A 23,905-nucleotide genomic window follows, 5' to 3' on the forward strand; every position below is an offset into this window, starting at 1 on the left:
TAAACTACACACCCTTTCGATTATAATTTAGGTAAACAAGACTCAGTTCCATGTGTAAGTTTTATTGTAATTTGTAGAATTAAGGCAAGTTCCAGGAATAAAATCCATCATAAAGTGTGAATTTCACATGAGCTTTAGTTTCAGTATGGATGATGTACTCTTGGAATCACAACTATGCATAGCTAATAAATGAATATCATAGTCACATACCAAGCAGAAAAGATGCTAGACCTGTTATAGGCCACCTACCCGACTCGGCTGGTCAAGATGGTGCCGGCCTCGGCCTCTGGTATCGGCTACTAGTAAATAGTGCACTGCACATGAATCAACTCAGTTTGGTGCCAACCCCTCCCTAATGGGGTATGCTAATGAGGTAACACAATTGAGCAGGGTATGCTAGTACCATGATACTGACCAATCGCCCCCTCCTGGGTGGGGTATGCTAATGTGGTATGCTAATGAGGCACTGCAATTTTGATCAATCACGCATCTCTATGCACTTCCCCCCAACCCCCCGCCCAGGGCTGAGGGTATATAAGCAGCTCGCCCTGGGCATTCGGGGTCTCCTCCTGAAAACTAAAAGAGTGCTTCTGCAATAAAGGTTGTTTAGAGAAGGATCCGGTTGTTTGCGTCTTCCTTGCTGGTCGAGTGGGGCACGACAACCTGTCAATCCAGGCTCATGGTTATAATGCTCTCTACGTTGATATTCATTATCCCTGAATTAATGGATCTGTGGTTAATTTGTCTTCAATTGAAAATATTAAGAAATTCCCATTAGTATCATCATGTTACTTCTTGTGTTTACTCTTAACAAATTAAGTTGCTTTTTATCATGGAGCATAATAAGGCAAAAATCAAAGAGAAAAAATTGGCTATTACTACAGAGAAAGCATCAAGACTATCTCTATGAATCTCCAATTTTTCTTAATATAATTCCCAATTTACAGTAATGAAATAAAACAGTTTTCACAGAAGTATGAGACCTTGTAAATTTATTATTACAAATAAGTAATTAAAGCTCTTAAAACTCTTCTAAATGGAAGAAATAAAACACAACCAAAAGGTCTGTGATGATGGAACAAGAAACCCCTGTTCTATGCATATGCTATACAACTTCATAGTTCTACTCTACATCTCAAAGGACTGCACACATCCCTGCACGTGTCTGCTTTGCCTGTATACCCAAAGGGCTGTACACATCCCTGCAGGTGTGTGCTCTGCCTGTATACCCAAAGGGCTGTGCATATCCCTGCAAGTGACCATTCTGCCTTTATACCAAGGGCTATAATCCGATTTCCCAAAGTTCTTCTCATTCCTTGGACCAGAATCAGAGTGACCTGTATTTACTTAGAAACAAATTGGATATTTTATGTTCAGCCAGATCATTAGAAACAGAAATTAAACAGTAGAGCCATAAAATAATTGACCTGGGTCCTCTGGTCATCTCTTTGTATATTTTATCTTCTATTCTAATGGTTCTGTGCCCTAAAAAATGTATTTTACAGAATCAGTTCCATCTTCCCAAGCTTGAGGCATAAAAGAATTTGGCTTATTTCCTTCCTTTTTTATTTAAGTTTTTAATATTTCTAAATAACCCAGGACTTGTATAAAAGAGGGCTGAAGATAAAGTTCCATGGCAGAGTGCTTGCCTCACAGGCTCTAGTACCACTATCATCTATCCAGCCACATTTGTATAGACTTTCTATCGATAACATTTACTAAATGACTATTGTATGTTATGAGCTATGCAAGGCACACAAAATAACTAGACTGTTCTTAATTATAAATAACAGAAAAGAGAGCCACAGAGCTAAAACTACAACAAAAATAGCTTTATATAATTTCTCAAGTATCATGTGGTTTACCAGCTAAATGACTAGAAATGTAATTGACAGTGAAAATATAAAACTAAGTAAGCCAGAGGACTTCAGACTGGCCATATGAACTGTGTGGAAGTTTGCTAAGATGTGTAGATGGCTTAGTGGATGGATAAGAAGTGATGCTTGGTATGAGGTTAGAAGTCCAGGTCCCCACAGAGAAGAACAAGTGCTCAGGTTGGCCAGAAGACATATTAGAAATCTGGCAGGTGATAGTTGAGACTGTCTTTTGATAATTTTCTAGATTTTAGGGACAACTAGTTGGTAATTAATGCTAATAACAGGATGTGGTATCTCAGCTTCGGGTAAAACATCTTCATGCAATCATAACTGGAGGAATTTCAGCATTTAGAACAAATGAGTGCTTTCCAGACTTATATCACATACCAATATAGAACCACATTCTGTTATAGAAAGAATCAGAGAGTATATAACTTATTTCTCAGGATATAGACTAACCATCATTGAGTATAAACTACATTTGAACAGTGATGCATGAAATTGATAACGTTTTGGTTTTTCAGTTTCTTCCTCTGTAAAACAGGACAAAAACAACACTATTCATTTGTAGTGAGATTTAAGTAGGACACGAACCTTTTCTGTGACTGTAAAAACAGTAGTGTGAGTCTCATTGCAGAGGTGTGGTCTGACTCATGATGGAGACAATTCTCTCTCTTTCTCTCTCCCTCCCTCTTTCCTTCCCTTCCTCCCTCCCCCTCCCTCTCTTTCTCTCTCCCTCTCTCTCAAAACAATTCTCTCTTGAGTGTCCCTTTCCTTTTTCCTAGTAAGAGCCCAATAGAGATGATTTCTAAATTTGCACATTCTACACTCTTGTAAAGAGGCTGTGTGGCCCAGTTGGCAGTGGCCCTTCGATTCCTGTGCTCCCCTTTGGCCTTTGAATTGCAGGATTTTCCTCTTTGGCTAGAGGAACATAAACTATTCCTAAATGAACTCTAGGAGCTCCTGGAGTTTCACCCTCTATGCCTTCAGACATCTTTCCCTTGACTTTAAGCTCTCATTCACAAATCCTTACTCAGCTAGCAAGTAGACAATGTAGCAATGGAGGAGCCGCTGCAGATCTCCAGGGGGTCTCTATGCTGCCTTCACCCTGCTTTACTCTGTACTGCAAACTGAGCCTGCTCTGACCTCCAAGGCCTGTTCTTAGTAACTCCCTTCCTTTAGTCTCCCAGAAGCTACTAGGTGTGGCCTGGCAGTCTGCCCTTCTCTGAGGTAAAATGTAATAGTTGAGTATTATAAAATGTAATAGTTGGGCAGTAGACTGGGGTAGGGCATGCGGCTTGCCTGACTCATCCTATGTCAGAAACTATTGTTGCATTATCTTTTTAATTGTTCGCCATTCAGCTTTTGAAAACTTCTGTTGTTTCAAGATTTCTTTTTCTTTTTTCTTTGCCCACACTCCCCAACCCTCCAGCTCACTACTCTTCCCTTGTTTGGAAATACATCTGACCAGTCCTTGGTTCTCACTCAAGGCTGGAGTGAAAGATCCTATAGGTTTCTGACATTGTGTGTGCAAGGGAACTGAGATTCAGATTTAGGAATTCTACCCAAATTCTCCAGCCATTAAAACAAACAAAAAACAACCGCTATACTAGAGGTTTTTTTTCTTCCTGTGTGCTCCACCAGAGGGACTTATTCAGAAACATTTTTGTTTGTTCGTTTGTTTGTTTGTTTGTTTTCTCCAGACAGGGTTTCTCTGTGTATCCTTGGCTGTCCTGAACCTCACTTTCTGGACCAGTCTGGCCTCAAACTCAAAGATCCACCTCATCTGCATTCCAAGTTCTGGAATTAAAGGCATGTAACACTATCACTGACAAGAAACTGACTTCTGAATACAAAATGATGCACTATTTCTTAACCAACACTGATCAATTTGAGCCAAAGATTTTTGGGGATATTTTTCTTTGAAAAAATTAGGTTGAGGGCAATGTGTTTTTATCTTATTCAAGAAAAAAAGTTGGTTGTTTTTTGCTTTTTTGTTTTTTGTTTGTTTGTTTTTCTTCTTTTTAGTGTTTTTGACATGGTTTTGCTTTTTGGGAATATTTTAGGATTTTCTTCAAAAGCTGGGAAACTTTACCCATTTGAATGATCTGATTGATATCTATTTCTACGGGAAACCTTGTATCTTGCTTAGATTTCTGCCCCTGTGTTTTCTAGAGCTGTGACTACTTTACAAAGTTGGGACAGGATCAGGATTTCAAACAAATGTTAGTATATGCATTAAGGCTCTTTTAATTGTCAAGTTAAAAACACTTTTATTTCTTCTACAGTATTTAATGTAAGTTGCATTGATTGTACATTTTCTAACTGTGTTAGTGTGTTAAAATCCAGCATGTCAGTTATGGAGGTCTATCAACCAGCTTTTGTTTTATTGCCCTGAGTATCACAGAACCTTAGTCTTCTGAAAAAGGCTTGCAAGTACTGGAAGAAGTGAGTCAGGCTTTAAGCAGAAACAAGAGGGAAGTGGACTTGATTATTTCTGGTGTAACAGCTTTAATTACACTAATTGCTATCACCACTGCTTCTATAATTGCTTTGAAACAAGAAGTTAAGACAGCTACTTTTGTTAATCATTTAGCAAAAAAAAAAAAATGTTACTAATGTGTTGAATTAACAAGAGGATTTAGATAGGCATTTGGAAGAATGGATTGATGCTCTTTATTGTTTTCAAGTTATTGGAAGGAGGTTCAGAGTTTAAGAGTAAGGAGCCATCTTGAGTGTCATGCCAAATACCATTGGATTCATGTTAGTTCTAAAATTTACACTGGTAGTCATTATAATTAGGAAAAAGTTTAAAGACACTTGCAGTGTATTTGGCATAATTTTAACACCTCTCTGGATGTTTTACCTTTGCATAGTGAGCTTATGAATTTAAAGAATGCTGCTCTGCTGATCTTTGATGCTACAGATACTGCTGATAAAATTACCCATGGCCCGAGGTCAGTATTTATCTTTTGGTCAAGCTTCAAGAAAGGCATAGATAGCTTGATCATGCTAGCACTTTTTGTCCTGGGAATACTTTTATTCCTGCCCATCGTGTTAAAGCTTGTGTTTAAAAACATCAACATGATGGCAGCCAAAGTACATGGCTTGAAACTGAAAATGCACCCCCAAACAGAGTTATTAAATTAATTGGCTGGCAAGCCAAGGACGGGTAAGGGTCTGCACAGACCTCTACCAACCTAAGACAAAAGTGCATTGCTTTTGATAGTGCATATTCCACGACAGGTAAGGAAAGTATTCTTGTCAGAACAACTTATGACAGGCTCAGTCTTGTTTATGAAATAAAAAAGAGGGAGAGGCAGAGAGCTTTTGTGGCTGCTTGGCAAGAATCTGACATGGGCCAAGGACAAGGAAGTGGGCTTCAGACAGGAATCTGACAGTAGGCTAGAACAAAGAATTCATTTCAGGCAGGAATCTAAATCTTAGGCTAGAACAAGGAAGTAGGCTTCAGACATAAAAATGACTTTGAGCTAGGACAGGGAAGTTGGCTCAGATATTTTCATCATCCTGATAAGCCCCTAAAAACAGTAATCACAGGAGTATTCACGGAATTTTGTTTATTGCCTTGCTTGTTCTTTGACTATTAGTGTTTGTTGTCGTGCTTCTTCCTTGACTATTTACATCTATTTTATTGCTAGTTTCTCTACCTCGAAATGACCTTAGTACTTGCAGGTAACTAAAATGGTATGAAAGCAAAAAAAAGGCAGCGGGTTGGGATATGGGTTTTCTAGTGAGGGGAAATGGGGAAAGAGGATGGCATCTGAAAAATAAAAATAAATAAAATAACCAATAAAAAGACAAATGCACTGGAATTACCTTTTACAAAGAAACAAAAATATTGCTGAATTATATAAGCACAGGGCAGTGAGATGTGGAGAGTGGAATGTATAAATCCTTTGAGTTCACTTTTATTTTTTTCACTATGCAACTGCATTTTATATTTTCTGAAACAAGCAATAATGTTTGAATGAAAAATCATATGACATTTTAAATATGACCAAGTGAAAGATATTATTTAGATAGTGAATATTCACAAAAACTCGTTGTTTTACATTCCCGGGAGGCTCTTTGCTTAATGAGAAAGGAACATTTATCCTCTCACAAATACAGTGTTATAAGTTTATACTAATATATGGATACATCTATAAACACAGATAATCTGTATTTGTCACAGGCAATGCAATTGTAAATGAAACATTATGTAAATAATGCCTAAGCCACATGCAGTTCTTCTTCCCAATGTGAATGTGGCTGATTCAGCAGTGGAAAAGCAAAGTCACCCACAGTGATTTATACATGCTCAACTGTTTAAATATATAGTGTTCATTTCATAAAACATGGTGTAGTCTTAGTTAATGATCTCAGCAAATTCTCAATACAAGAACAAGTGTTTAGCCATCTTTCTTTTATCCACTGACTGGCATGCATTCTTATGTGTCTTACCCACAAACAAACAGACCAACTGACATTTTAAATTCCTAAAGTGAAAATAATAATCTCCGAGATCCGCTCCAGCTTTAAGAAACATAGAAGGCCAAGCTCAGAATTCCTTATTGTGGGACACCATTTTCTATTTGAATAACCATTAAACACTGAGACAATCATCTACTCTCTTATTTCCATGAGTAAGGATAGTTCAAGGTGATTAAATAATTTGTCTAAACACTGCCAAAGATGGTATTAAATTTAAGAGTCTGAATTGTAGTATGTATTTTGCACCTACTCTTCTGGGGTATAAACTTCTTTATCAAAGCTACTTGTTACAAATGATGCACTAGTAAGGGTATCAATCTTAGATAAAGAGCCATTTCTTAGAACATACATTTGTAAATCTAAAATGAAAATATATGTCTACAACTTCCAATTATGTGGTTTTTATATTCATGCAATTTGAAAATAATAGTTCAGACGATACTTTAAGTGTATTATGATCTTCAATCTATTTCTTACATTGTGTTTGATTTTTAGTCACTGGAAATCCAATATCTACAAAAATAACTCATAGTTTCTAGAGACAGCATCAAACATTTCTCTAGTTGCCCTTCAATGAAATTGATCAAGGTATATGATGATCACTTAGACTATATAACAGCAACACATTTCTTGTTCAAAGCATCTAAGCTAAGATGTTACCCAAACATTCATATGCATTATGTAGTGCCAAGGTAGTTATGCATGTCTATTGATAATGACTTTCTCTTAGGTCTAGAGTACAGATAGGGCAGTTAGACGGAGCTTTGCCTCTTAAACAGTGAAATTGTGATGAATAACATCTTGGGTAATACTGTCACAAATTTTGACCAGGAGACATGGCTTAGCAAAAACTCAATGTGTGTTCTCAATAAATGAATTTTATTTTTAGCCATGCCAATATTCTCTTGCTCTTTTGGAATTATACCATATAAGATTACATTAGCTTGCCTTGTTAACAAATGGAAACTTTTCATCTTCAGATGGATACACATTTTGACTTTATTAATTCAGACCTGATTTTATCATTGTATTTCAGATATTTTTCATAATTCAATTCTACTACATTTCATTAATGAATATTTTATCCCAAACAAATGGCAATTAGTAAAGATATACAAATTGCTTATCCGTATTACAATGTTGGCTTGCTCCAGATCTGCACTCTTTTTTATTCTCTTCAGAAGAACAAAATCCCCACTACTATACTTTTTTTTCTGTTCATGTTCTGATTTGATCTTGGACTCCCACTAATTTACCTAATTTTTGGTATATTTTAATCTTTTTTATCAAAGGGTCACTGCAGATGTCTGTAGAGAAGCACAGGTTTCTCATTATTTAATGTGAAAAGCCTTGTGACAGTAATTTCTCATGCATATTGAATTAAAATTAATTATCATATGTTCCTTGAAGGAATGGTAAAAGGAATGGGAAGATCAAACTGAAATTGTGCTGCTGTGGCCCGATAACAGGTCTCTAGTTTGTAGTCTCTGTCTTTATGTTTCTCATCACTTTAATATCAATTCTCAATACTTTTCACAGCATTAGTGTATGACCAGGAGTTTGGTAGCTGTGAAAAAAAAAAATAGATTTCCTGTAGCCAGATTTTAATATATTAGCTTGTGAGCAAAAGATAGATGCTGATATTTATTTAAAACCATGTTTGACTGGCTGTACAAAGAACTTTTCAACTAGAAAGCAAAGGTCAATAAAAAGTCAGCAGCAGCACATCTAATAATGACAATAAAATCTAGAGCTATTTTTAATTGTGCAATACTTTTTAAAAGGACCTTAATGCCTGTTATGAGAATGTTACTGCCTCAAGTTTTACCATTCAAGCTTCAACATTCAAAGACATGAGTAGTTAACTGTCTGCTTAAGGCAATCAAAATGGACTTAGAGATGTGACTTATCTGTTATACCTTAGTAGAAACTCCCATGGAGATCTGATGCCAGTATAGATTTACATGCCAGACCTTACATTGAAACATTAATATCTTACATATAACAGTATGGAATGAAAATTCCAACTGATAGAATCTTTGATTCAGCATTGTGTCTTCTCTTTGAATTCTGGCAGACCATAAATGTCATAATGCCATGAATATTACTAAAAACCTTTCTTGTCCTTTTGAAACTTTCATTTATATTCAGGACCCTCCTACCTCTACCTCCTTAGCATCGCATGCATATGCCACCATACCAAACATACCATGTTTCCAGTGGCATTTATAGGTTCAGATATAATAAAAATGCAACATACAATTCAAGATGATAACTTACCATTTACATTTTTAGATGCTTAATGGTAATAACACAAAACCAGTTCCAAGAAACACATATCAATTATTTTATGGGTCTAGAATTATTCTTGGTATATTTATACTTTTGTACCAGAGAATTAATATGGACCATGATTTTTTTAAAAAGGCATTTTCTTCTCTTCTTATATATTTATTTCTTCGTTAATAACTGAAGTTTAGTTGATTTAAGATTTTAATCGATTACAAATAAAGACTGAGGAATTCTCAAAAGTTCAAAATCTTAAATTTGCATCACTATCAAAGGGAAGATGTACTGTCTATTCCTCATCTAACAGAGTCTACTATTAAAGACGGAGATGCAGTAGTACTTTAATCTTCTAAGTGGACAATTGGAATCAATTTATTTAACATCATATTCCACTCTACCCATCTTCTGTAGGGAAAAAATATTTTATCTCTTTGTTAAGTCTTATGTATTTCAGGAAAAATGCTACAAAAATTTCATAAAGCATAAAACATTTAACTATAATAATAAATGAATATGTGCATAAATTTTATAGTATTTCAGAGCAATTCATTAACTTTTTAAAAATTAACCTATTTCATTAAAACATATCAAGTTTATGTTGATATAGTTTTTGTTATTCTCCACTTCATTACTTGTATCACAGGGAGACCAGGTAGCTTACCCTAGGTAAAGCTAAGGGACAATGCTATAAGGATACTTATAATGCTGCCAGCAAGCTTATGATGTGTCTACATTAATATCTTCCCTTTTATTTCCTTATGTTAATTACTTCTTTATGAGATCATTATAATTCTTTTATAATAAGAGATGATTTTGATAAACTAGAAATACCACAGGTAATATATTCAAAACAGAAAATTATAAATTGCATACAAAGTTTCACCAAAATCTTTGAGGAAAAAAAGGCATTTCAGAATGCCATGAGTGAAACAAAATGGCTCCTACCTGATCGGTCAAAGTTCACCTCATTGCCAGGACTTGGGCCGACATCAATGGACACAATTGGAATGAGCTTCCGGAAGTCCCACAGCTTAGTAACTCCACGAGCATCACAGGATGCTATTATGTGACCCTTTAAAACATATAATAAAAGAAATAGATATATTGTAACCTACAGTAAAAACATAACTGTGAGATTTATGTTTCAGTTTTATCAATGCCACAAAAAATAAATTTCTCTAACCTAAAAAAAAAAAACATTATAAAGTTACATCAAATTCTGTCCTTAAGATATGAAGTCTTACATGAAAAATATGAATATAAATTTTAAGGAAGCACATAGATTTTGGTTATCTGAAATGATGTAAAAATATAAAATATATAAAACCTTATACTTTGTTTTATTATGAAAATTGTGTGTTTTGAGATATGTGACACATAAAACTATAAATATGAAAAATCCCCTCATATGTGCATTTCATTTAACTTACTTCTAATGAGCTAGTAATGCTATTTGATGCCACAAATGAAGTGAAAATACGAGTTAGGAAGATAAATAGATGTGATGGTCAGAAGATTAACTGGAGTCAGTGAAACTGGCTGCAGGTAAACGATACTTATTGTGGTCCTTTAGACAAACTTCTCAGCAGAGATGGGCTACTTTGTTAATATATTCTATTGGCTTGATTATGTTTATGTTATCACAGGAAAATGCTAGAAACAAACAATTTTATAGAGAATAGAACACTTAATGACAATTAATAACTGTTGTATTGGAACAAGGAGGAAGGTGTTTGGATACATCAGAGGAAAAACAGAAGAGTAGATGAATCAAGTGTAATGGAGAAAGAAAAGAGGCTTTCCCAGCATAGCAATTAGTCTGAGCTCATCCATCAGGAAATCCAGGGCTGTCTAGGCTTCCTGTCTAGATATTGGCCTCTCAGAAAAAAAATGTCAATTTTTGAGGACCAGTCCACATCAGTAACTTGGAATGAGATGATAGGCAAGAGAGGTTTCTGCTCTGAATCTACACTCAATCTCATTGTTTTGCATTCAATTTCTTTGCTCATTCATAAGTGCAGTGAGTCAGGCACATTAGAACCATATCACTGTTCACAGTCACTCCCTAGACTGACTCTTTTCAATTGGTTTTACAGTTCCCCCTTTAAAATCTAGTTTGATTTTTTTTAATCGCCAAGTAAAAAACTTTCCCTTCTTTCTATATTTTCAAAAATCTTAAAGGTATTAACTTTATTACTAAACAATTTTGTGATTTCAATCAAGGTTATATTTGCTCTTTTCTTATTTACTGCCAGTAGGATGTCCTTCCTGTAATAACTGAACAACTTCTATAAATAATAGTTCAAGGGAATCTTTTCCATGTCCCTAAACACACCATTCGTACAAGGGATGCCATTAGTGTTAAAATTCCATAACTGATGTCATTGGCAAAGTAATATAAAAGTTGTGTTTCCATTCTAACAAATGAGATGCTTAATCAACTTTATGACTTAAACGGAGCAGAGAAAATTTGGAATGTCCTCAAGTATGTAAACAAATTTTGCAAGAATTGTGAGGAATCAGTGAGTTTCACTTCAGAAGAATGAAAGATCATTTCATAGGTTTTAGTGGGGAATGTTAATGTTACAAATTAGAAAAAGTTCTCTGTAAATATAAAGACTTTCAGTCATCTTTAGACATCACAAGTGGGATCTTGGTTCAATCTAGAGAAGATAGTAGATAAGTTTTAATCAGAATTTAATTTGGGTGCACCTTTCACCACAGGCATGTTTATTGACTTGGACTGTGTCTGGAGACTGGAAATTAAAATATTTAAAAAATATTTCCTACCACAATGAGTATTAAACCTTGAGGAAATGCATTTAAAATTAAAATAACTAGTGTCTTTACTTATATTGGGTAAAAATAAATATTAAAATGGTTTTATGTTTAATGCCCCAAAATGCTGCTATCAAATGATCAGTGTTCAGTAGTTTAAAATATTAAAACTATTCAACAATTTATAATATGCTTTTAATAAACCACGTGATGTGCTACATGATTTAATAAAATGAATGCATAGTAATAGTTACAAACTTTTGAGTGGTGACCATAATTTAACCATGGTTTTCATTGCCTTAAGAACTTAGAGGCTATGACTAAGGATGTATTATAGTGAAACAAACATAATAACTTATTAAGACATTTAGATTTGATAGTTGTATGATACTAGTGAATAAAAGAACTACTTATTTATACCAAGCAGGTAAGGTACATATAGAGCCTATGATATTTGTAGCATAATGGAGCCCCATGAAAATAACCATTAAATTAGAAGGTAAATAATAACAGCCATGGAGTTGATTTTAATATTTTGGTTTGGTTCAAGTCTACCCCTTTAGTTCTTATGGTTTTGAGTCAGAAACAAACCATGTAGGTGATAAAAGGGTTATCGAGAATTTGAAATATCCTAAAGACTTTAGAAACTGCCTTTTCTCACCTCTGTCAAACTGGAAGGACATCAGCCTACATCCCTCTTTAAAACAGGATATCAATCTAGAATAGCATTACACAACTGGAGTGTGTCTTCAAAAATCTTGGGGCAGAGCGACATAATGAAGGATTAGATTGTGATATGAGGAAAAAAATCATTCTATCTAAAATTCATAAGACAAAGGGCAATGATATTTGTCAGGTACTTAACCTAAACTAAGCAAGATTTGAAAGAAAATATGTTCTGGAAGTAGATGAAATTGTCCAAGATTGTAAAAGACTGAGAACTCATTAGCTTTGACAATGTTTCTAAAATGTAATTCTAGGTTAGGTTCTGTTCCATCATCAATACTAATATGTAGTGTCCAGAAATGAACAGTCAAGTACAGAGTTCATAAAGAAGTTCTTTTCTGCTTGGACTGTGTCTATAATCCCCAGTACCTGGCTTAGTTCCTGTTACATGCTAGCATTTGACCTTTTATTAAATAATTGAACAAGTGAGAATGAAGAAAGTATAGAGTTATCAGCATTGACTGTGTTTTAAAGGATATTTTTAACTTATAGAAATATTAAAACCAATGGCTATACAAATTAATTTTATTGTCAGACTTAAATGACCTGTTGAAATGGACAAGCAGGTAGAAGGCCCTTCCAATGCAAGCCTTGTGACCTTGGTTTGTCCCTGTAAGCCATAATAGAAGAAAACTGACTCTCAAAAGTTGTCCTCTGTTCTCCACATGCACAGTAACACATATACAGAGATGCACATACATCTTCACTGTGACACACATGAGCCCACATTCATACAATATTATAATAATTATGATAACAAATGTACTTCAAAAATCTTGAGACTCAAATTAGTTAAATAATACAAGTATAATTTAGCTAAGTGACTTAAATACAAAATAGAAAATGAATAGTCACCATTTCTTTTTGTTTGTTTGTTTGTTTTTGTTGTTGGGTTTTTTTTTGTTTCGTTTTGTTTTGTTTTTTTTCAAGACAGGGTTTCTCTGTATAGCCCTGGCTGTCCTGGAAGTCACTCTGTAGACCAGGCTGGCCTCGAACTCAGTAATTCACCTGCCTCTGCCTCCCAAGTGCTGGGATTAAAGGCATGCGCCACCACCTCCCGGCAAATAGTCACCATTTCTGATGGCCCTGGTTCAGCCTTCCAACCTCTAAAATCAAAAACCTATATTGCAAAAATGCTATGTAAACATGAAGCCATTTGTTAGATAGAATAAGGCATTGGAACAGTGGGCCAATCTATTTTATGATGATGATGTACTGAAGGAAATTTAAAAACACATATATCAACAATACTTTGGACACTTTCAATATTGCATCTAAACTTATATGTTAAAGAAGCTATGATAAAATCCTTGTTTATTAATACAAAAGAAGGATAAGCAGAATTTGTAGCAATAATCTAATATGGAAGAAATGTGTCCTGTGTGGTTATACAGTCACCTGACTGCTAGAAGCTTCATGATGCCAAGTTGAAATGGATAGCTGCAGGAAGCTAGCTCACTGCCCTACTCTCTCACAACACAGCATATTCATTTATATATCACAAGAAAATGAGAAAACCTGGAATGCTAATGGGGTCATATATAGCTTCAGTTAATATAAGACTGTTTCATAAGAGAATAATATCCATTAAATAAACACATACACACATGTGTGTCATGGAACAGTGATTTTTTTAATGCAGTTTTTATAAACTGAGACACTATCCTACATTTTGGGTACAAGGGTCATATTCCAGGTATGTTGAGGAAAGTCATAAATAGGTGCAACTCTCTATAGAAAAGATCTTCTATTGCAGATTAGGATTCAAAGCTTTTGTTTGATCACGGAAGACATGGGTACGATGTTCTTGAACTTGAAAAGAACTCTGAGTAAGTGTTAAATTCATATGACTCAAAAGCTACTTTTAAAATGCACAGAACAGTTAAGAACTGACATTCTAAAAAATGTTTTGTGATCAAAGAATAAAAAAGAAATTATAAACACACATCATGGATCACCATTTACCTTAGGGCAGAGGTTCTCAACCTTCCTAAGAGTACCACCTTTTACTGCAGCTTCTCATTTATGTTCATCCCCAGTCATTAAAGTATGTTCATTGTAGCTTTGTAACTGTGACTTTGCTACTGTTATGAATCATAAAGTAAATGTCTGTGTTTTCTGTTGGTCTTAGGTGACCCAAGTGAAAGGGCCATTAAACCCCCAAAGAAGTCAGGACCCACACATTAAAAACTGCTACGTTAGGGTATCCTGATAAATAATATCATACGTAAGAGTCATAACCACAACCATATAGTTTGTCAGGCTTCTGTTATATTTCACAATATACAACTAAAGATGGTCCAGGAATACAAAATTTTATTTACATGGTTATAGAATATACCTACAAATAGTGCAATTAATAATAATAGTAATAATAATAACAACAACTTCTACTAATTAAATAATTACTGTGTGTTATTTAGTATCCTAAGCATTTATAAAAATAAACACAATGGTTGGTAACTGGTGATTCCCTGCATTTGTGGATGAAGAAACTAAGCCACAAAGAGACTAAATTGTCTCTAGTCCACACAGTAGACAGATGAACAGCCAGCATTCACATCTCTTTCTGTATGGCATCTGTGTTGTCCAATGAGCTTCCCTATGTCTCAAAGGTAGAACTGGGCAAAAATTATGATTTTGAAGATAGAGGGCTTAAACAGTTTGATAAAAGGATAATAAGGAAAAGAAAGATAAAACAGTAACACAGTAAGAATGAAACTGTGGCTCTCAAGCTCTGGTTCAGAAGTGACTGGCCCTTCAGCTTTTATGGGGAAACAGAGTCAGAAACAGCTTTGTGTTAGATGGGAGACAAACCCCAAGTTACTGCTAAGCCATGAGTAGTGCTAAGGTTTCCCAATCAAATGAGACAAAAGTTGGACAAAAGTTTCTGGCCACAGTTTCTAGAAATAACACTTTGTAAGTGATAAATTGAGAGAATTTGGATTTACCAAGAATCTTATAATCTGGTTCAGAACCCAATGGCACACTGAGTTACTGGATAAGTGATGTCAATACCACAAAGTAAAGTTTCTGCATCTTTAATGCAAGACTTACAATACAGAGGAACTTGGGTTTGCTGGACAACCTGGGCAAAGAGCTACAGGGCTGTTCTCCATAGAAGGGGTATGAAAATGAAAACAAAGAGCACAAGAGGTGAAAGCAACAACCAGAATTCATTTTCAATAAAAAGCTGTGTGTGCATATGCACACTTACATGACCGTGAGTGTGTGTGTGCATGCATGTGTATGAGTGTGTGCATGTATTGGGTGTATGTGTGTCTGTTAGTTACAGGGTATTGAAATCTTAAATATGCTAGGCAAACATTCCACCATTAAGCTGCATTAAAATTAATATTTCCCAAGTAATTGAAGATTTATCTATCAAAATGACAGGTGAAGCAAGAAAAACAAAAAGTATATACACATTCAACAACAACACAAAGTCTAAACTAAAACAAAATTCAATATTAATAAATATATAGAACCAGCAATTATGTGAAAATGTATGTAGACCAGACAATTTCAGAAGAAATGAAAAATAACAAAGGCCATATTTTCTTTGAAAGCTGCAATTATATAAAAATCACATTAGGTTAACAAAACAACTGGGAGGTAAAAGAGAAAAAAAATGTACCATGTAAATGACAAGTTTAGAATTTACTCATTTGAGGGATTTTTATTCTATTTTTAATAAAGTTGAAGACATTAATGAAAAATCCATATGCTTTTTGAAAAAAAAACCATTTTATATTTCATTTAAATGTTTGTATGTCAATGTGCATATAAGCACCTGCAGATGCCAAAAGAAGATGTCATACACACTCAGGTGAAGATATAGGTGATCGCCAGCCTCTCAGTGTAGGTGCTAGGGAACTGAACTCAGGTTCTCTGCAACCAACTACCTCTCCAGTCCCTGCATATATTTATTTTAAAAAGACTTAAAATAAATGCAATGTTCAGTTGCCTACATATTTTTCTGGAGAGAAACAACTGGATCATGATAGAAATTTATGCACATCTACAATTAAATTCAGCTAACAAATGTAATATACCCATCAAAATCAAAAGCTACAGATTTCCCCATAGAAGGTACAGACGGATAACCTGAACTGTTTGTCAAAAGAAGATAAGAAGAAATAGTTTCAAGGGAAAACTTCATAATCAGAAGCATTAGGGCATTAAAGGCGAATCATGGTCAAGGGTACAGGATTGTGTTTGGGGTAGAGACAAGAGCTTAGCTGTCTCTAGGTGTCTTCCTCAATAACTGCACACCTTTTTGTGTTTTGAATCAGTGTTTCTTACTGATCAACATTGGCTATACTGGCTGGATAATAAGCCCAAGGAACTGCCTGTCTCTGCCTCCCTGGGGTTGAGATTACAGTCATTTGCAGTGAGATTTCTGTCTACCTGACTGCCAGAGTAGAACTCAGATTCTCATGTGTGCAGAGCAAGCAATAACTGAGGAATCCATCTCTCAGCTCCAAGAGGGACCATTTTAAAATATGGCACATGCTGAAAAAAAGTCCCCAGATGCTAAAAGGACTTCACACTAATTGAAAATTCTTTAGAAAACTGAATTTTTAAACGAAAATAAATTTGAAATCAGCTAAAAATAAAGTAAAAATGGAATAACTACAACAAAGTCATATAAGTACAAAAAAAAAAAAAAAAAAGAAAAGAAAAGAAAAGAAAAAAACAAGAGGAAAATACCAAACCAGTAATAACAGAGGAATAAACCTACTATTTAAATGAGAAATGCACAAAACAAAGGACAGACAAAATATGTATGTGTGAGTGCCTGCATGTATGTAAAATGTACTGTGTGAGTGTTTAGTGTCCTTAAAGGCCAGACAAGAGCATCAAATCCCCAAAGCTGGAGGTACAGGCACTTGTGAGCTGCCATATGAGCACTAGGAACTGAACCCAGTCTCACTCAAGAGTCACAAATACTGTCAACTGCTTAGTCATCTCTCCAGTCCCTAGAACTCTTTTCTGTAAAACATAGCAACAACAATTGTGTCTCTATCTATAAGTAACATATTTTAATACCCACCAATGGATGCCATAAGCCTCACTATATAAATTAATATATAATTAATATATAAATTAATATATAATTTAATGTATAAGTTAATATATAATTAATATATAAATTAATATATATTAATTATTAAACTTTACTATATAAATGTTTTCTATGTGGCCATACCTGGGATAAAGAAAGTTTAATTTATAAATTAGTCACTGTAAGAGATTAACAATGATCAGTGCCATGGTTGATCTTAATTCTCAACTGTATTGGATTTGGAATTAAAACATAGTCCTCTGGAGAATCTGAGAAAGCATTTTCAATAAGTTAGCTGAGGGGCAAATAGCATCCTCTGTCTTAGAATTAGTATTGCTGTGATGAAACACTTTGAAGAAAATCAATGTTGGAGAAAAGGGTTTATTTCGACCAAACATTCATATCAGTGTTCATCATCAGAAGCCATGAGGGCAATTACTCACAGAGAGCAGGAACCTGGAGGCAGAAGCTGATGTAGTGGCAATGTGGAGTTCTGCTTCCTGGCTTGCTCCTCATGGCTTGCTCAGCCTGCTTTAGTATAGAACCCAGCATCTCCAGTTCAGGGATGGCCCCCACCCACAGTAAGCTGAGCCCTCCCTTCATTGATCACTAAGTAAAAAAAATTCCCTATGGGTTTGTATACAGTCTAATCTTATGGAGATCTTGAAGTTCTCTCCTTGAAGGTGAATTCAACTTGTATCAAGTTGACATAAAAATTAACCAGTGCAGGACTCTTCCAGCAGCAGCTGACCCTAAAGACAGAAGTCCATGAAACACACATGGCGTGCAGCACCCTTGCCTCTGCTTCTTGCTGCTGAGTACTTCTGTCCCGTTATACTGGACAAAATGGGTTGCCATTCTCAGCTGACATCAGTACCCAGGCCCTGTGTTTTTCCAACACTTACCAAAGACCTGTGTGTGACTCTACAGGAATCTTCCATGTTTTCAGCACCATCCTGGGACCTCAACACACCTGGTAGGCTGAACAGCCACCAAGTAGGCTCTCATTCTCTCAATCTACAGGCAGCCATTGAACTATCTATCATATATTGAAAAGCCAGTCTGATAAAGCCCCTTTGTAATATATATTGGTTCTCTTAGCCTTGTTTCTCTAGAGAACCTGGACAATGCCATTATTAGCAGTAAAACAGAACAAGCAGAACAACACACTTTAGTAAACGTTGTGTGAGAGTGGATGTTGTCTCTTTCTTCTCCCTCTCACAGGATCATAATTCCTCCTTCCAGTATAGTACTATTTCACTCCACAGTCGACTACAGAGATGTAAAGTTTCAGAAAGTGAATAGAAAATAAGGAAGGAGAGATGACATTAAATTAAGCTAGCTCAAATATCAGTGACTTCTATGGATGAAATTCAGGCGACTTGATTTTCAGGATGATTGTCTCTCTGATGGCCATGGGTTTGCCATCTTCTCTCTTGAGAAGAACGGTCTTGTATTCCCTACACCATGGATGGATTCCTTTAATATCCATTCCTTTCCTAAGACATAAAATAAATGTCTATGTATGTCTGGATCAAATAGCATCAACAACAATCCTTTTTATATTTTCTGAATTCATATTGAGAGAAAAAATCTTTTCTCTCTGATTAGGTTTCAGAACATGCAAGACCTACATGTGCACATATAACCTTACTCTTATTTTCAGGTAGGTCATGGCAAAAACAGGTAAAATGGACATATGTGTGGTGTTTGTGTTTTGCCTTCAGCATAATCCCAATGTCATTTGAAATTGGTTCTGAATGAAGCTTTGTCTGTGAGCTAATGGGCAAGTTACTTTGACTGTATTTCACAGGAGTTTGGAATATTCAGTTAAAACATATCATATTTTGGATATCAACTTATTTAGATTTGTAGTGACTTTACTAGTTTTGAAGAGGGCGTGTTGCAGACTCTTATTTGCTGTAGGTTCACTAACTAACAGCTAGAATAAATAAATTTTATTACCATGATATCTGCTTAGTACTATTTGTAGCATTGCATCATCAGGCACAGTCTCATTGTGTAAATGAAGACAATAATTTAAAATATCTTAATACAACTTTCCTAGAATTACCTGGATGAAATAATGTAAATCGATGGTTTATTTGGACTTTGAGAGATTATCTAGTAAATAAATAAAATAACCAATAAAAAAAGAAAAAAAGAGTGTTTATCTATATTACTTTGTTTTATTTATAGATTATCCTATTGTGGAATAACATGTTAAAAATATTTAATAATATTAAAAATATTCCCACAGTAGAGTATATTTAGGTCAATATCTCAAATAAACAGTTGTAATGTAAACTTTCCTCACATTATTATTTACAATTATAAGATATAAAAAATTGTGATGAGAAAATACACACATATACATATATATAAAAACAACAGACATATATATCCAGTATTATAACTACAATTATAATGGCATTATAAACATTATTATTGCAAGAAAGATGTAGACAAGTAATTCAATCAAAGCAGTAACAAAGAAAATTGTTTAGGTTTTATTTTATGCTACAGAAAGAAAAAAAAGACATTGAAAAGAATATGGTAAAATCTCAAACTGAAATGCTTGTGTTTAAGCATTAGAATGATTCACCGCAACTTTATTTGCACTTTTGCATTTTGAGAATTCTAGTTTTGTGTTACCACTTTTTAACATCATAAATATTTTCAAATAAACACTGAAATGCAAACTTTGCATATAAAGCCCACTGAGTGACCTCATTTTCATTCCCCAAGATTCTGCTCATAAAACAGACAGGAGCACAGGGTCATCAAGCAAATGGTAGGAACATTAAGCCACAGAAACATCGGCTGCGTTCAATGTGTGGAGGTAATGACCTGCAGCTCAGTATTAAGGTATAACCATAAGAAAATGCTTAGGATCATTAGGGGGAAAATTAGTATTTCAAACATTTTTAGTACTGATACATTAGCATGTGTCTTAGGACAGGTCTATGCAGCATTAAACAATAGCTCATTATACAATTCCCTTGGTACCCAATGGTAAAGACAGATACAGCAACTAAGTTCAGAATTAAAATAGAGGGAGAAGGTAAAATCTAAGAATGCCAAAGAGCTCAAGATTAAAGGAGCAAATGTCAATGATTGTAAAGAAGTGGGTAAAACTGCTGTGTTTAGAAAAATACTGTGGTTTTTTTTTTCAACTGTGGGACTGCAGTTGAGAAAGAGAGACATAGAAGGCTTCTGTGAAAACCCCTACCTCCTTACCACCCCACTCCCCAAGTCACAGCCTAGATGAGAAGTCATTGAAGAGAATGCTTAAAATTTGTGATAAGGATGCTGAAGCATCACTCTCCATAATTAGTTTCTGCCAGGTGTAGGTGTGGGGCTGGAGTGGACAAGGACTGAATTTTCTTTGAGGAGCTACTGGGAGTTTGGCCATGCTTCAGTGAGTATATGGACAACCCAAATTAGACTTTCTTTTTTATCCTCCTCTTCCTCCTCCTCCTCTGCCTCCTTCTCCTCCTCCTCCCCCCCTCCTCCTCCTCCTCCTCCTCCTCCTCCTCCTCCCCCCTCCTCCTCCTCTTCCCCCCTCCTCCTCCTCCTCCTCCTCTTCCTTCTTCCTTCTTCTTTCTTCTTTCTTTTCTCCTCCTCTGTCTTCATGTACATTATATGAAATTCCCAAATAACCAATAAAATTTTATGTTGGTTAAAAAAAAGAAAATATGTTCTTCTCAACAAATTGTTAGACATTAATGACTATTATAAGTTGATCCATGGGAGCATGGGGGCTGAAAAGCTAAAAGCTAATGGCCTAGAACCTGTGCAACATACATACAACTACAAAATGGCATAATTTTCTACAAACTTAAAGTGGTTTGCTTCTCACCCGGGTTTTCACCTATATAGAGAAGACCCATGTTCCATTACATTAAAAAAAAAAAAATCCAGGCTTACAGTGTATCATATAACTTGCCTAAACCCTATCTAGTAAAACATAGGCAAAGAATTCACTCCATGGTAGTCTGACATAGGTGGCCCAATTCTAAGGCTCTTAACATGAAAAACATTTTACACTGACTAGAATACTTTGGGGAAGTGAAGCTCATGAAATACCATTTAAGAACTTAAAGGGCATGTTCTATAGCTGAGGTAGAATATGATGGAATAGATAATAAAGCTAACAGAATACTAGCAAGTGTGTATTAGCAAAGTACAAATCGAGTAAGCTAGGGTTTAAGTGCATAAGGCAGAAGAAAAACTAAAAATATGTAGAGACTACATACCTATGGCAACAAGTATGTTCGGTTTTGGGTTTTTTTGTTTTTTTGTTTTTTTTTTGTTCCCCTGCCTTGGGGTCAGGAGAAATAGACATAAGAGAAATGATACTTCAGTCACCTTATAGTTAATGATCAGATAGAATCAAAAAGGGACAAGAAAGAATTTCCTTTAAATGCTATATTTAGGTACCTAGTTGTTTAGACACTGAACACCTAATCAAGTGTATGGGATCTGAAATGGTTTCTTCCAAGAGAGTAAACAATAAGATTAGATTCATCAGAAAAGGCAGACTTCTGGAAATGGTAACATTTTTAGATAGATTAAAAATGTGGACAAATATTAGAGAAAAAGCTGAGTGGATGGTATCATGTATATTTAAAATGTCATAATGTTGAAGCACAAATCAGAAATTACATATTATTCCACAAAATGTGGTGAATTCATTATGAGAATAACAATGTATAAAAATCAGAATTTTTTGAGCATGTATGGAAGAATGTTAATTTAGTGCATATGAGAAAATATTAGGAATTTTGAACATAAGTATGGGTATCTGAGTGAGAACTTCCAAAGCAAAACTTTCAGGGAAGTCAGTGGGTTTCATCATATGGCAATTTTCTTAGGCCCTGGACAACAGAACACTTTTTTTTTCTTATGGTGATTTAGATGGTCTTAGGTCTTAAAGAGAATAAAATCTGTCAAATGCATCTCTGGCAGTAGAAACCCCATTCCATCATTCATCACATATAGTTTAGTTGTTGGGCACTGTTTTGAGTGATGGACATTCAGGAATGACCATAACATCCATAAGTTCTTGTTCTACCAAGTTTGAATGTTACTGGTGGGAACCATATGTTAAGATACATTAAATGTTAATTAATAGGAAATATCTTTTTTTTAAATGTAGACAAGGAATAGTTTCTCTGAAAGAGTAAGACTATGACCTTTGAGTTAGGAACTAGAGTGTTTGTGGACACAAGATGTGGATACATAGGTTTGCACAGAGTGGAACCCAAGCAAAGAGGAGCATGAGATCAAGGCACCTGGAAGAAAACAATGAAAGGAATCAGGCTCATGTTCTTGTTCTTTGAAGTCCTTCATTACACAGGAACTTAGAAAGAAATAAACCACCAAAGCTTAATTGAGAGTGTGCATCAAATGAACTCAGAAGCTTATATTGGGAGAGCAACAGTACATTACGGTAGTCTTCACTAAGTCTAGATCACTGGGAAGCAGATAGACACTCTTAAGGTTGCAGTTAAAAACATATACATTTAAGTCTGCATTTTCACTTCTGATTCCACTCTGAAGAATACCTCATTTCGGTCCCTTATTACCTCACACAAGGACCCTGAGGCAAGTTCCCTTCCGTCAACCTTAGACCTTTTCTGGCCATCCTTACAATAAAACTTGCCAATTATGTTTTCTCCCAGAAGACTTTAGACAATGTCTAGAGACATCTTTGATTCTACCAACTGAAATGAAGGAAATGCAGGTGACTGGGGCCAGGGATACTGATAAAGAATTGCCTGGGCATTGTGTCATCCTCACCATAGACATATGAGTCCATAAAACCAGCAGTTACACTGTTGACAGACTGTTCTCCACTCTTGCACTAAAAAAGTACTATTTTCCCATACAATACAAAGTTGAGTCCCTGTTGGCTTGCTTCCTTCCTGCTTATCATCACACAGTTTCCTCAGATGTTACTCTGTTTGCTGTTCCTATAGCACACACACAGACACACACACACAAGCTCATACGCTTACACACATATACACACAACCTCATTCACACATACACAGAAGCTCACTAACACACATACTCAGACACAGTTTACATATACATAAGCACACATACACACAAGCTCACTCACTCACATACACACACATTTACATACACACAAGCTCACTCATACATACACATATACACAGAAGCTCACTCACACAAACACACGTGCTCATACACACGTGCTCACATACACATGTTTACATATACATTTCTGTTTGCTTCCTTTACTGCCTGGGATGTTCCTTTCCTATGTACAATCTCTTTGTTTTGTAGATATTATATGTGCTTACACCTTGGTTCCAGTACAGCTCCTTAAAAATTATCTGAGTACAGTTATATTCCTCCTTTTGCTCTCATAAACAGTCACAAAACTTAGAAAGCAAATTAATTTTCTTTTTGGCATGCAAGTCTGTCTTTTCCTCCTTGCGTTAGATTGTTTAAAAAAAAAAGAAATTGAAACTTGTGAGTAATTAAAACAGGTAACCATGGCAACCAAGGAACAGAATTTTTAGTTTAATTTTAATTAGCCATAATTAACATTTCTTCCTGTAGTTGGTGAGTATCACATTAGAGGTTTCAAATTAAACACGTTTCTATCTTTGTAAAAAGTTATTTTAGAAAGAACTGC

At 35.2% G+C, this 23,905-nt stretch overlaps 1 protein-coding gene across 2 annotated transcripts in view; it reads right to left on the reverse strand.

Moving 5' to 3' along the window:
• The window catches only part of Spag16 (sperm associated antigen 16), an 856,168-nt gene that overhangs the window by 220,622 nt on the left and 611,641 nt on the right, over positions 1 to 23,905 (reverse strand). For both annotated transcript variants that reach the window (XM_034498464.2, XM_034498463.2), the window contains one exon: positions 9,606 to 9,732. In XM_034498464.2, coding sequence (XP_034354355.1) covers positions 9,606 to 9,732 — 127 coding nt within the window. The remainder of the gene's footprint in view (positions 1 to 9,605; positions 9,733 to 23,905) is intronic.

The sequence above is a fragment of the Arvicanthis niloticus genome, chromosome 3, assembly GCF_011762505.2.
Source record: "Arvicanthis niloticus isolate mArvNil1 chromosome 3, mArvNil1.pat.X, whole genome shotgun sequence".
Taxonomy (NCBI): Eukaryota; Metazoa; Chordata; class Mammalia; order Rodentia; family Muridae; genus Arvicanthis; species Arvicanthis niloticus.